Here is a 14,442-nt window from a genome sequence, read left to right as displayed (position 1 = left end):
GCTGTGTCTGCCTTTTTACATTGTGTTGCGAGCAACTGTTAATACTTTTTCCATAAGATTGATGGTGTGTTTGCTTTTTCTCTGCTCCCATATGTATGCCTTGCATACATGTAGAGTACACACGTGTGTCTGCTATGTGGATGTTGTTGCTATAAGCTTAAAAGACAGCAAAGGTACTGCATGCACAATAAAAGTGCTCTAAAATTGTCGAGGGCAGGCTGTGAAAGTGTAAATCAGCACACTCGTTTGTCTGCAGAGGACTGCGGAACGGAAGTGCTGACTCTGCAGCGGCAGAGCACGGGTGGTGTGTGTGTGTGTGTGGGTGGAGGGGTTTGGGGTGGTGTGGAGAGAAGAGGAGGGCCAAACTGTATTGAGAGACTGAGAAATGAGGGAAGAATAATTTGAAGAAGAAGGAGTTGGGGGAGAGGAAGGAAAATATATAAGACTGAGGGGTGGGAAGAAGCGAAATGGACAAAAGTGAGAGAGGGGTAGGTGACAGCAGAGGGCCGCAGAGTGGACAGCTGAAATTGATGAACAGGGAGGGGGGAGGGAGATGAGAGGAAAAGAGAAGCTTTCCAGGGAGTCAGCAGCAGGCCCCTTGGCTTTTGGTGCAGCAGGCTTTCATCCAGGAAATGAAATGACTTACCTCTCCCCAGTGCCATTCGAACTCAGCACACACACAAACACACACGCGTGCAAAGCGAGAAACATATTTCCCCGACGCATTTAAGCCAAATGCACACAAACTTGTACCGATTGGCTCTTATTGTGATCATCATTGCCACCATCTGCCTATTTTGGCTCTGTGTGTGTGTCCACAGTGTGTGTCCCTGTTGGAGAAATCATGCCGCCACTTTCTCAGTTGCCTTGTCACAGCCAACTTTTATTCATCATTGTCATCATCACCAGTATTGGACTGGTGCTTTGCTGAGAGCCATTAAACAGAAGCATCCAGTAATCAGTTCAAACAGTGATTTTTCTCTCTGAGCCACATATAAATACCATGTAATCTCATGTGGTAGCTCATGGGAGTTTATTTTTAATCATTGTTGCATAGGGGAGCATATTGCAAACGAGCAACTACTCAAAAAATCATTAAAAGTGACCTATAATGTTCATGTCCACCTCTGTATTTTAATTCTTGGACTTTATTAAAGGAGGGCAGGATTCATACTTCATAAATTTGCCTCATTTATCTTTTACTGAGCTTTGGTGGAGCCCCTCAGCTCAACGAGCAATTTTAGCTCGCTTTCTGCTCCCTTAATCCAACTTACCTCTGATTGGCTGTTTGTCATAAACAGAAGGTATGAACACAGGTGAGCCTGAGATACTAATTTTTAGGACTGCCCCCTCTTGCTATCATCATCCAGATTTAAAGGCTGTGGCTTTGGCTCCCAGAGATTTACTTGTTGATACACAGGCCTCTGTATTTGGAAATTTAGCCATGTTTAATATCATTATCCACCATTGTTACATGATACATATGACAGAAAATAAGGAAAAACATGATGGGGCCATTTTTCCATCGTGATTGTAACAAGCAAGTCTATAAGAATAAATAAGCCAAACATCAGCAATGCCCCAGCATAAGAGTTGAGCATAAAATAAACAGAATAACACAAGACAAGCAAGTATGAATAAATTACTAATATTAACCATTAAACCTAGCAGTATAACTTCAGCTTTGCAGGTGTGTGTGTGTGTGTGTGTGTGTGTGTGTCACTGGACAAAACAGCTTCGTGATTAATGGGTTTTTATATCTACATTTGTGAATACAGTGGCAAACATCTCTACACGTGTTACTGTTGCTTTTAAAAAAATAAAGTCGTCGTCGTGGCTGCTGCACTCAGCCGATCTGAACTTTTCACCTCTTTTCTCATTATTGATTCCTTCTAGACTAATAGATCCAGGAGTGGAGGTTGCCATGACAGTAAAGTTTGGGGTCATTCTTTCAGAGGCCAGCAGGTCAGAGCTGGCTTTGTAGGTTCCAAAGCCTCTGAGGAGACACAGGACTGAAGTGACTTCCTGGAAAGAGACGGAGAGGGGAAAGAAAAAAGTCAGTCGCCTTAATGCATTCATTAAGGATGACGTTAGGACTGCAGTATTGATCTGTGTGTGTGTGTGTGTGTGTGTGTGTGTGTGTGTTCGCCTGGCAATGAAAAGGGCTATTGATCAACAAGTTTAAAGTTGTATGTAAAAGTTTTGAGCTCCAGAGGTAAAAATGGAGATACAGTGTTGACAGGTCTAGTCTAAGCAATTAACCAGAGACATGTAGTCACAGGTTGTAAGTTTTAGCTGTCACGGACATGCAGATGCCACAGGAACAACTTGAGAAGGTGCTGACAAAAGAATTATTTCCTATCCAGCTCTCTGCAGTGTCTTTAAGACTCAGTGCCATTGTAGAACTAGCTCCAAGTTGGTCATATTCCCAGACTTGTTAAGCTCAGAGTGTGACTGATTTCTTAACAGGTCCTTTCTCTTCTGTTGGTTAACCACAAAGACGGTGTACATGCAGATCAGGTGGTCACTAGCCGTAGCTGTGTAAACCCACATAAACTGGCTTTAGCATCTGCAAGAGATGAAGAGCTTTCCAACCAAAGATATTTCCTCTTTGGGGTTTAGTAAATGGTATAGTGGTGCCGAGCACTCTCTTAGCTGCCTGTTAGCATTGCATGCCCAATCTCTCTGAGTACCTAAGGTGTAGACTTTGATTCATAATTGGATGTAAGATTTTACCCCATGGTATCACCACCACGACAGTGGGCGTGTGTGTGTGGTTTGTTTTGTTTGTTTTTTGTTTTTTTTGTGTGTGTTTTTTTTGTTGTTTTTTTAATATATCATATGAGAGTAAATGAAAGAAAAGAAACTGTTATTGGCCTACTCAGGGTGAGCTGCACACAAAGATCAATAGCAATAGAGTTGCATCAACGTGGGTGACTTTTAATGTTATTTGAAATGGGTGACTACCACTGTGGGGTTGTTATTCAGAGTGGCACTGGCTCATTCAAACAGTTCTTAGAATATGTGTGAACATTGCATCAATCTTTAGTCTTTTAAGTTGCTGGAAATTTAAGGACATTATTTTTTTTATCAATTTAGTAATTTTGCTATTTTTTTACTGCCCAAAGGTCCAGTCTTGAGTTCAGCAGAGAGTACTTATTGAGCTCCCTAACATCCTATCCAACTTGAGCTCCCTGGTGCCAGTCCTAGCTGTCACACTGCAAGAGGCGGGGTCACCCTGGACAGGTCACCAGTCCACTGCAGGGCACACACTCTGTTCCACACCTGTGGTCAATTTAGAATCACCGCCTAACCCGGGTTATTCCGCTGGATTGTGGATAAAACTAAACCCATCAAAATATATAGCCAACAGGTCTCTTTGGTATCTGTAACTGATGGCGTACTTTAATAGAAACACGCATGGGATGAGCCTCCATTAATTAGCTTCACTCTGTAAACATTTTCTTTTCAGAGGAAGATCAATGAGCATGTGTACTGTAGCTAGAGCTGTAACCGAAGACCTAAATTCGGTCTTAACACTGTGTGTGTGAAGTGAGTTACCTAAAACTCGATCGATGTTCCAGAAGCACTAGTCCAAAACATGGACCTTGTTTGCTACTGGAGAACAGCTTTAAAACATTTATAAAGACATCTACAGGCATTCCTCTTCTTTATCCTGCCCTGCTTTTAAATGCAAAGAAATCCCCCCAGCTGGTTGTGTGAATTTTAGTGCTACTCCCTGAAGAAATGTTAAACATACATCACAAACTCTCTGGAAGTGATTAAAGGAAGTTACCGGGCGGTTTTGCATGTTAACTTTGCTGATTTTTAGCTGCTCTGTTTTTGTTTGTGTGTTAGGGTGTGTGTGTGTGTGTGTGTGTGCATGCGCACAGATGCTTGTGTATGCCGATACGCCATTACACCTCATTAAGCAGACATTGTACTGCAGCCATAAGACGGGTGCCACAACAGTCGTTACTCCAAGAGTGATTGAGTGCGAGACGAGGTGCCTTGCCTTCTCGCCGGGGACTGACGCCGAGGCTGTTACAGAACATTTACATAAACATCACCTCCTTCTTACATCTCATTAGCATAGAGAACACATCAACATGTAGCAAGGAGCGGAGGAGGAATGGATAGATAGATAGTTTAAAGGACAGATAAATGGGGAGGAAGGGAGGGAAGAGCAACAAGGAGAGTGTTCTGAGTGACTGGAGATGGGCATATTTAGTAACAGAGGAAACATTTACAGATGCATTGTTAGTTTTTATTTCTCCAACATTGTTTTTTTTGTGTGTGTCTTCAGGGGCTAATTTGTCCTGTTAGCTCTTTTCTTCATGCTTGTAACTCCTTTCTCCCTTGTGCTTCCTCTTTATTTTCTACAGCTGCACAATCAGCTCCTTTCCAAAATTAGCTAATCACAAAGCCCAGTTGAATTACTTGGGGCTAGGTAAAGCTGTTGGGAACTTTGAGGAACATGGTGATTGCTTGACATTTTCTTGTGCTTCTAAAATAGATTTGACCTGTCAAGGCATTCTGCAAGACCTCTAAAGGTGCCTAGAGGTGTCTAGCACCAAGAATATATGAGACGTGGGGGACATTAGAATCTCTGGGGACTTGTTAAACATTGGGCTCCTACAAATAGGTACTCACCCATACTGACTTGGTCATAAGTATTCGGCACCTATGAAGAAACGCGTTGCTTTACTCCTCTTCGTGGCCCCCAATATATCAACCATAAATAGAGGTGGCAGACTTTGTACTTCACAAATCAGTACAAATCAAGTGTATTTGAAGTCTTGTTTTTAAAGCCTTGAGCTGAGGATTCCAGCCATTGTCCTTATAACCAAAAGGTGAGTTTGATGCTGGAAACTCATACGAGAATGATTTGACAATCTCAATCTCAACCACAGCCTAAAGCTTCCCTTATTTTGTAGTCTATTTTAGTTCAAGTGGAATTGTACTTTAAAAAATTTAACATGAGTTGGGCAAGTCAGTCAGACTTGAAAATGGTCATTGAGACTATAAAGTAATTGTAAAGTTTTTAATAAGTTGAAGAGTAATGTTGTTATTTTGGGGTTTTTTTTATTTTATTTTGGGTGTACAATTGGATGTCATTTTTGCAGATAGATATACTGGTCATTAGAAAGAATACAGGTTTAATGTACTTTCACATTGGTCATCTGCCGAGCACGTTAATAGGTAACCGTAGCTTGTGAGCACAGCATGATGTCTGAATTATTTTATTTTGCACTTTTGTGTTACGCAGCAAGGTGTATAGAAATCTAAGTTGACATGAGACCAAAAGTTGCGAGGAGCGATTGTGTGAACAGTACAATGCCACCAGCCTCCTTTGACTTTTCTTTTTTAAGATCTAGTCTATATATAGTTATAATAATTTTTTTTAAGTAATTGAAGTGGCTCACTGTTTAAGCAAATGACCATCTAGCTAAGTCAAGTATATGTGTCTTCATTTATATTTCTGATAAGGGCAAGCAAGGCAAGCAGTGTTTATAAAAATATACACCAGTTAAATTCAAAGCAGAGCAGTCGCTGACCTTTTAAACCAATCTCAAACAGCATTCTCTCATAAATCTTCTCTTATTTCCTGTTTTCACCATCCCTCAGATTGCTTGCATCTTTGTTTCCAGAGTTGGGTATTGTCTCTGGAAGCAGGATAAACTCCACTTGTCCGTGATCACACTGGAATTAGTAGCACAAGTCCATTTCTGTATGTTTGATGTCTGTTTGCCTTTCTATAAAAGTCACTGCACACCATTTTTCACTGTTGTCTACATATCAACTTAGTGTGAACAACAGGTACCCAGAGTCAATCCAAATCTATGCTTATAATGCCCTCATCTATTCCAGAATAGAGCGTGCCTAAGTCTCTGAAGATCTCACTGTAAAAATATGGGAGAAAAAATTCCTCTGGCTCTGTCATCTGTTCCATATTTTAAACCATTCTGCCTGCAGAAGAGATGATTTTACGTTACAGATGTTGCATCTTCACTCTGCGTTTTATCTTGAACTTGCACATAGCTTATGTAAGAGCCTGCTGGCAGGCTGATGTAATGGGTAGACAGGAGAGGGGTGGCACGGTTTGCATATCTCTAGACTGCAACTTAGACATCTTGGAATGAAAAACTCAAAATATTTTTTTTCTTTGTTTTTTTTTGCCTTATCCCTTTAATCTACACTGTACAGTGTGCAATACTAATGTTGTAGATTTTTTGTTTTGGTAAACTCTACAGTAGAGCAGTCATGTAATGAAAATGACTCTCTTCTACATTTGGATGTCATTAATAGAATGGTTGTTTCCATCCTCTTCTTCAATTTACTTTTGTGTTTGATCTTTATGTACATTACAGGTGTGTTTAGTCCACTTTTTAGAATAAGACACACACACACACACCTTCCAGTCCCTTCTGCCGCTAAAGAAGTTCATTTCTACCACTGAGCGTACCCCTCCTTCTCTCTTTAAAAGTTTCCGTTTAAAAAGCTGAATGGTCAAATTTTTCTATCTATATTAATTTTAATCTAATTATGCCAGTGGTCTTAAACACAGCCAGGCATTTCTAATTGAATATCTCCTTACGCATGAAGCTACATAATGAATGTGGGGGCACATACACACACAAAACGAGAACAGGCCTCATTGCCATGACTGTGCAGAATTGAGGCATTAATAGTAGGCTCTTTTACCCTTTCCATCCATATATAGCTGTCACCCTGCATAACAAATGAGCACCTGATTTGAATAATTGGGTTTTATCTGGTAGCGGTCACAGGGATTCTGCACTTGCAGTGATTTTCATCTTGGATGCATGTACTCATTTTTCCTGCTTCCTGCCCTCATTTTCCACATAATAACACCAGAGATGGAGCAATGTGTTGTTTTTCCTAATATAACATATTTCATATTGCTTTCTTGGTATCATCTGAGAGAGTGGTTTGATTAATTTATCCTTATTACACGTTTCATGCAAGTGTGTGGGCGTTTCTTATGGAGGAAAACACTCATACAGTAGAGTTTTGTAACATTTTCAGGCAGAACAGCAACAGCTCTGGCTGTACAGTCACTGCACAGACTGTTTCATATCTGTGCCCATCCTCATATCAATACATTCAAGTAAATGACTAAATATACTATATTTCATTTATTATTTAAAAAGTAAAAAAAATTAAGAAAATGGAAAAATTCAGATCTTTAAAAGATGTCAAATAACTTCAAAGGTATTTCCCAGGTCAGTTGAATTTTCAGTCTGCAAAATATTTGTTTAAATTATTGAAAAGAGTACCCAATCCGTTTCTTCAATTAACTCATGTAGTTAGTCCTAAATTACAGGTACCTTTTTCATTTTCATTAAATTTAAAGAAGGCTTCAACAAAAAATATTTTTTGGAAACAAACATAGAAAAAAGAATGGATAATTTCTGAAAGTATATTTTATGGTGCTAAATTGTTTAGAAAAAACATGGCAGAGATATACTGATACTGATACTAATCATTTGTAATTATGAGTGACAATTTGCACAAGTGATTCATGTCTTATAGCGACTCCTACTGGCTACAGATAAATGTGCTGTGCCTGAACGCCAGAATTAAAAGGGAAAGTAGCTTTATGTCATTATTTTTCAATAAAAATATCAATTGGTATGAAATTCTTAATAGGAAAAAATAACTGCACCGTCCACATCACAGCTATTGAACTGTCAAAAGTGAGTTCTCCAAAAAGTCTCAGACTTTGATGTGCTGAAACTACTCTTCTATGCAAACCTTAATCAGTTGCAAGATAACTGAAGATACATGTACTGCCTGTTTCACATCCCGTGCCATTCTGTTTCTTCTTTTTGGGGCTCTCCATGGTGGAAACACTAGTGTACTTAGTATCATTATCTGGTTTGACTACAGCTTTCAAACAGATGGCCTCGCATTATCTTCAAGCACTCTTTGAAACGATGCATAATTCATAGTGGAATCAGCTGCTCTGTCCCCGAGGCAACGAATCAAACTCCAAACTATAAGATTTCCAACACCATGCTGCCCATTTACATGGCTAATTTGGTTTCACAGACTACATAGAAAAGGTCGATATAGTTTTTGGATGCCTCATTTTAAGCCATCTGTATTTTGATGACAGGTCGGTGTTAATGAGCTAATTCTAGCAAGCTGCATGCATAGATCATGGGAACAATGCACAACACTTGCTAATGTATACAGAGACCAATAAAATGTTACTCACTAAAACTGTAACACAAACCTGTTGAGAGTTCATTACCATACAGCAAAGTTATTTCTAAGATAATTGTGTGAAAATATTCAAAAGTCATCAGCCTCCAACTTTAAGGGTTAAAAATACCTTTTTGTAATTACGCTCTCTAAAATGTAACTTTTTAAACACCAGGGGGCAGAGTTTTACTAATGGCTGTGTTGAAATAGTTTATATTTCTTTTCTTAGCTTTCTACCATAGACTTTGCACCATAGCGTGTGGTCCAAAGGTGTATTACATAAAAGTACAGGCTGTGGCTCTGGTCCTGCTTCACTTGATCCCAAACACAATATTTATTTTAACACATGAAGTCCTAGAAGCTATTTGTTTATATTCTGTTGATAGCTTTTGTTGATTTGGATGGTTTCAAACAGGAATTTACAGAATGTACCTGTGAGCCATGTGTGCCAGTCATGGACCTGCAGTTTTTGACATTTTGTTTGATTGTCTTTCTTTGGATTTTGTGAAACGTCATTTATTTGGAATTTGTCCAATAAGAGACCAAATGTCTCTCACACTGGCTTTTTAAATATCCCTCTTTTATGTACCCCAGCCTTATTATTGGCTGGGGTACATTCTTGACCCTTTAGTCTTTTCTTTTAATTTCCTATTATGGCATCTCCATAACATGTTGCAACAAAGTAAACACAAGCGTGTGCACATACAGTATCTTAATGCCAGAGCTATGAACTAGATGCACTGTGTCTCCAAGGCAACCTAAATTGGTCTCAGCAGGTATGTGGGCATCATGGTTTTTGCTGAGGACAGAGTGAGCAAGTGAGAATGAAAAACAGGGAGAGGGACGAAAGCATGTGTGTCGGGGGTGGGGGGCAGTGCGGAAAGGAGTGGAAGGCAGGAGATAAGGCTTTGTGAGGGAGAGCAGGAGATGAGAGGTAAAGCTACAGGTTGAATGTGATTAGTAGAAAGCAGCTGCAGGAGGAGGAGGTTAAGGATGAAGGGGGCTGGGGTTGCAGGGTGTGAGTGGGGAAGGCAGTGACAGTGATTGGGAACTAGCATGCTGCTTATTGCATGCCACAAAGAATAAACTCAGTAACCAGTCTGCAGGATCTGTGCTTGTGTGCGCATTGCAGAAAAAGCTATTAAGCAATACCAGCACAGGCTGAGCTAACTAAATTACATCTCCAAAAAGGCAAGATTAAACTTTAGGCTAAATGCTCGTACACACACACACACCCTGAGACACACATACACATTCTAACACTCATTTACATTGACTAGTGTCTAGATGGCAGAAGGGGTCCAAGAACACAGACGGCCCGTGGGTGAGATGACGCAGACACCTCACCCACACACACAGACACACACATGCTCTGATAACACGTAAATCTAAATATACACATGTACGAAGTCTGTTTCTCAGAATTGTCATATAACTGACTGAAGTGATGGAAAGCAGAGTGTGTCTTTGTGTATGTGCGTTCTGTGTTTGTCACAGCTTTCACCTGCATGTGCGTGTTAGGCTGCTCCTTAAGGTGTTGATTGGGGGATGCGTGGATGTATGTGAGCTGAAGTGCGACTTGGGTGTATTCTGCATGCATCCTTTTCTCAGTCCCGGCAGCATCTCTTATTCCCCTCCTGCCCTGTCTGACTCTTTCTCCATTTCCCGTGTCCATCACAGAGATGTCACACAAACCTCTACAGGAAACTGAATGGTTGTTTGGTTTTTTTAGGTTGGTTTCTCAGTGGCTTTTGCAGGATTTCTACTCCCACAGATCTACAGGGCAAGGGGATTCGAAAGTTAGGATTAATAAAAACATTGCTGAGATGCTACAGCTAGCACTTATCCCTAAACACACCTTCTGTTACTTGTTTCCAAAAATAAAAGAAAGTAAAATACAACTGCAGTTTTATTGTACTATATATATTCTATCAATACAAAGTAGTTTTGGTGACAATGAAGTCACTTTTTTAGTATGATAATACATCTTGCCACAGAGCAAAGAGTTTGAGAGGTTTTATTTATAAAAAACAAATCAATTCAGTGAATCAGTCCCAGTCAAAACTTATGGTGGAAATTGAGGGGGAAGAAAAGATTTATGACGGGTTCCATCCTGTAAAGCGGATCTGTCTTCTGCTGTTCGAGAAATGTGAACCCATCTGGATGGAGATGGGTTTTTTGAGTCAGCGTAGTCCATGCCTCAAATAATTTAGGCCATTATAAAAGCCAGGTTTGCTATGTTTCATGAATCCAGAATGTTCATCTGTTAAACTAAAATACTTTTATCTTGTTTTGATTTGGTAAAACCTGCATGCCACTAAAGTGAAAGAGCGATCCAAGTGTGGTGATTGTAGAATTTTCTTTTTCTGTTTGCCAGCAGTTGTTTTGTGTCGGTGTCCACATGTGTGACAGCAGACAAGAGGTTGCAGTACATATTGTAAATGCCAAAAGATATACATGTGTATTTGTTTTGTGTATGTGCAGTCTGGGCCTTATTTGGACCCTTGTAACACACAAAAGTCACTGAATGCATGAGCGCATGAAGTCTTCACGTTCCACTCCAACAAAAACGCATCTGAATCAAGAAATGAGCTGAACTTTGTCACACAGTTACTGTGGGATATGACCCCTTGATTCAGTTATTGAAGAATTTATACAATTTGTGTGTGTGTGTTTTTTCTTTAAAAAAAAATATTTCTCATATGTCATGGATTAAATAAAGATCAGTAGGTGGCCTGTATAGATGGATAAAGGAAGTAAACGCTGCTCTGACGATTCTATCGAATTTTTAAACTTGATTTGATGAAAGACAAACATGTTTGCAATCTAAGGAATAACAGTCATTCTTCTTTATTTGTTCCATATTGACAGATCACCAGAAGTCAATGGAGGGCAGATGTAATAAGAGATATGAAGGATAGAGAACCATGGCCTAACATGTCAGGTTTTAAATTAAATAAAGGTTTGGGATTTCCTGTCCATGCTGAAATATAAAAAAAAGTTGAATTTTAATGGTTGATAAAGGTCAACCATTAAAATAAAAAAAGTCCAAGTATTTGGAGTGTTACATGAACATTTGTTCTACATGCTGAAGCGTAAAAAGGACCCAGTGCACCCAAGTGTCTTTCCCCTGCAGAGGAGAAATGGGGAACAGAGGACAGGTTTGGAAAAAGGGTGGCGGGGGAGATGTGGCGTGAACAAGAGGCTGTATGAATTATGGTGTGTGCGTGAACATCCTAATGAGTCACTGTCAAACTAATGTTTGGTTCCAGCAATTAGTCATAATTACTAGAAGTGTATGCATGGCTCACACTGAGGATTATACAGTATATTAGCCGTGAATTTCAGTTTCCCGTTGCTTCTAGGTAAGTAAAGCAGATGTGATTGTGCCTCATAACCTGCCTTGTGTGTGCTTTGTGTTTTGGCTTCGTAGTGCCTCTGTTTCAGTGACATTTCTGTTGTGCATTTAATATTCATTGATCAGTGTAGTCTCATTTGTCTTTATCATCTTGCCACGTTGTGTATGAAATCATATTCTGGACACGGGTTGAATGTGACGTTGTAACCTCTGCTATACATGGCTGCCAGTGGTAACAGTGACAGATTTATTCTCATCCCATGTAACATTTCCAACATGTGGCTTCCACATCTCAGCTAGCTGAGTTTCCATCCCAGTTTTATATTTAAAAAGGAAATGGTTTTCAGGTCTAAAAACTCAAGTCAATGTAAAGAAGTCGAAGATTACTCTTTGGTTTTCTTTACCTTTCACTGTCATAAAAGGTATTTGTTATTAAGTTGCACCACAAAGACAAAAGTCTATTCAGAATAGAACACCTCATTTGTCTAGAATTTAAGATGTCTGCCCATGAATTGACTTTTCACAAGTTTGAAAACCTTACAGCCTTGAAATCTAATTAAAGAATTTATCAGAAGCGCATGTCTCCATGAGCAATCTAACGTGCAAACAGTTTCTCATGGAGCCCCTGAAGAAGTGGTCCTCTATTTTACATTTTCATAGTTTTACGAAGAAAAATTCTAAATTGTGTCGAAAAGCAATTCACCTACTTCAAAAAACAGTGTTTCCCATGGCTTGCTTGTTGCTGGACTCTGGGTGGACTTTATATGGATCTTAAATTTAGGAAACTGATGAACTTTTGCCTTTTTTTTTTTAGATTTGTTTTTTTAAATCACTCACCACTAAAGTGTTGTAGCATTTAGGATGAAGTAGTTTTCTGAGCAGACAGCATGTTTACTGGTGCTCAATATTTCAGAAACTGTTGGATGGAAACACAGCTATAATTTTGAAAAGATTCTGTTTGCCCCGTCCAAATGTTAGTGCCAATCTCTGGGTGATGTAGTCCTAACATGTTACCTTGTTTCCTGCCGTCCCTCTAGTCTGCACGGTTCGCTGTCAGAAGTTCCTGATCTCGCGTGTCGGCGAGGACTGGATCTTCCTCATCCTGCTGGGACTCCTCATGGCCCTGGTCAGCTGGGTGGTGGACTTCTGCATCGCCATCTGCCTACAAGGTAAGCAAGCAAGGGACTGCATTTTTCACCTGTGGGTTTGAGAATGGAGAGTGCCAATAGTAACACAAGCAAGTAATGTACAGACTGTTTTACATTGGGATTAGAGTGGGAAGAGAGAGAAGTTAGTGGGAAGGGGGAGGTGTTAAAGGGGTGAGATGGCAGAGATGGGAAAATATATTGAGTCTATATTTTCAGATAACAGTTTTACCCATGTGTACAAACATGAAGTGTAAACGAAGGGAAAATAAGAATTTGAACTAGCATGATATAAGGAATTAGTCAATTAAGTGCTTTAGAAATGGAGAAAAGAAATTATTTCCATATGGCAAAAATAAAGCCTCGCTCAACTTATATTCTGGTGTAATTCTCCCATCCATTTTTTTAATACCAAATTTTTCCCAAGGAAATGTAATCAGGAGAAAGACCTTTAGATGTGCCAGTGGTTGGGAAGATTTTAAATTCAGGAAGGTGCCATTTGTTAAAGGCCTGGTAGAGAATGGCAATAAATGGTACTTAAGGGGCTGAAAATAATGGGGGAAAAAAAGCTTTAAAACACCTGATGACTTGGTGCTGGACCTTCTTCCAGTTGGACAGCAAGTTTTGCTTAATTAACAGCATAACTTGCAGAACTGTTTGGTGGAAGCTGTGGGAGTTCTAGGTGGTTCTGCAAGTAAATCAGGCCGTAATCAGCAGCCTCTCCAGTTAGTCTTTTATCCTGTTATTTGAGATCAGCTCCACCACATTAGAGAGCATTTGCTCTACATCTTTGTGGAGTTTATGCAGCAGAACTGCAGTCGGCATTTAAAGCAGAACAAGGACATCTCCAACCAGCTGTAGACCACAACAGTGGACTGCAAGACAACAGACTTTTTGGAGAGGCAGCTCAAGGACCGCCGAAATGGTGACCTGGTTATTCCTGCAAGGAAATGGAAAAACACAACAGGAAGGGCTAGAAAAATCAAAATAAGAGTATATTATTTTTTTAATGTGACAGGGTTCTGCTTTATATAGATGGAGACAAATACAAGACATTAAGCTTTTTTTCTTGTGATGAGTTTTGCAGAGTGAAACTCTTTCCAGAGCTTTGTCGAGACATCTGCATAATGTGGTAATTAATTAGAAATGATTTTATTGATCTGTCCCTACAGGACCTTGTAAATAGAAAGATTTTACTGAGGATTGAGCCCTGTTGGAAACGAATGCAGATGATAATAATGTGCAGCTTGTGATGTGTGAAACGTCTTTAGAGGAGTAAAACCAAGGAGGTGTAGCAGGCAAAAGTTTGGGGGTAAGAGAGAAGTGAGTAAAAAAAAAAAAAAAAAGGAAGCCGAGAGAGTGGTGGAGGGATAACTGGGGATTCAAGGTTGATCAAAGGATGGCAGCAAGGATGAATGGAAGGCCTCTTATGACATCTATCATCAAACATGGAGGTAGATTTAGAAACAGAGAAAAAAGATGACGAGGATGAGGGATTAATCACTAAGTAAACAGTACAGTCCAGGAAGAGGAAGGAAGACGCTTTAAAACGATTGAAGAAAGTTGTGAGAGCTGATCAGAAACCTCACAGGACTGCGTCTAATTCAAATGGATTTCTCAAACGGTGTGTGTGTGTGTGTGTGTGTGTGTGTGTGTGTGTTATGCTCTCAAGAGGATGTAAACCTAGTCTTGTCAATTCCAGTTATG

At 39.8% G+C, this 14,442-nt stretch overlaps 1 protein-coding gene and 1 long non-coding RNA gene across 9 annotated transcripts in view; one reads left to right on the top strand and one right to left on the bottom strand.

Annotated features, from left to right (window-relative positions):
- The window catches only part of LOC146374245 (chloride channel protein 2-like), a 216,858-nt gene that overhangs the window by 106,958 nt on the left and 95,458 nt on the right, over positions 1–14,442 (top strand). For all 8 annotated transcript variants that reach the window (XM_084950684.1, XM_084950681.1, XM_084950685.1 and 5 more), the window contains one exon: positions 12,628–12,759. In XM_084950684.1, the coding sequence (XP_084806810.1) occupies positions 12,628–12,759 (132 nt within the window). The remainder of the gene's footprint in view (positions 1–12,627; positions 12,760–14,442) is intronic.
- LOC146374246 (uncharacterized) lies at positions 1,428–12,694 on the bottom strand. Its single transcript, XR_014802195.1, has 2 exons — positions 12,605–12,694; positions 1,428–2,025 (listed from the first exon to the last, which is right to left on the bottom strand). It is a non-coding gene; the product is annotated as an uncharacterized LOC146374246 (long non-coding RNA).

Source organism: Perissodus microlepis, chromosome 14 (assembly GCF_051167445.1).
Source record: "Perissodus microlepis isolate ML-2025 ecotype Zambia chromosome 14, ASM5116744v1, whole genome shotgun sequence".
Taxonomy (NCBI): Eukaryota; Metazoa; Chordata; class Actinopteri; order Cichliformes; family Cichlidae; genus Perissodus; species Perissodus microlepis.
The sequence above is the reverse complement of the archived record's forward strand: the minus strand, read 5'-3'. Positions and strand labels throughout refer to the sequence as shown.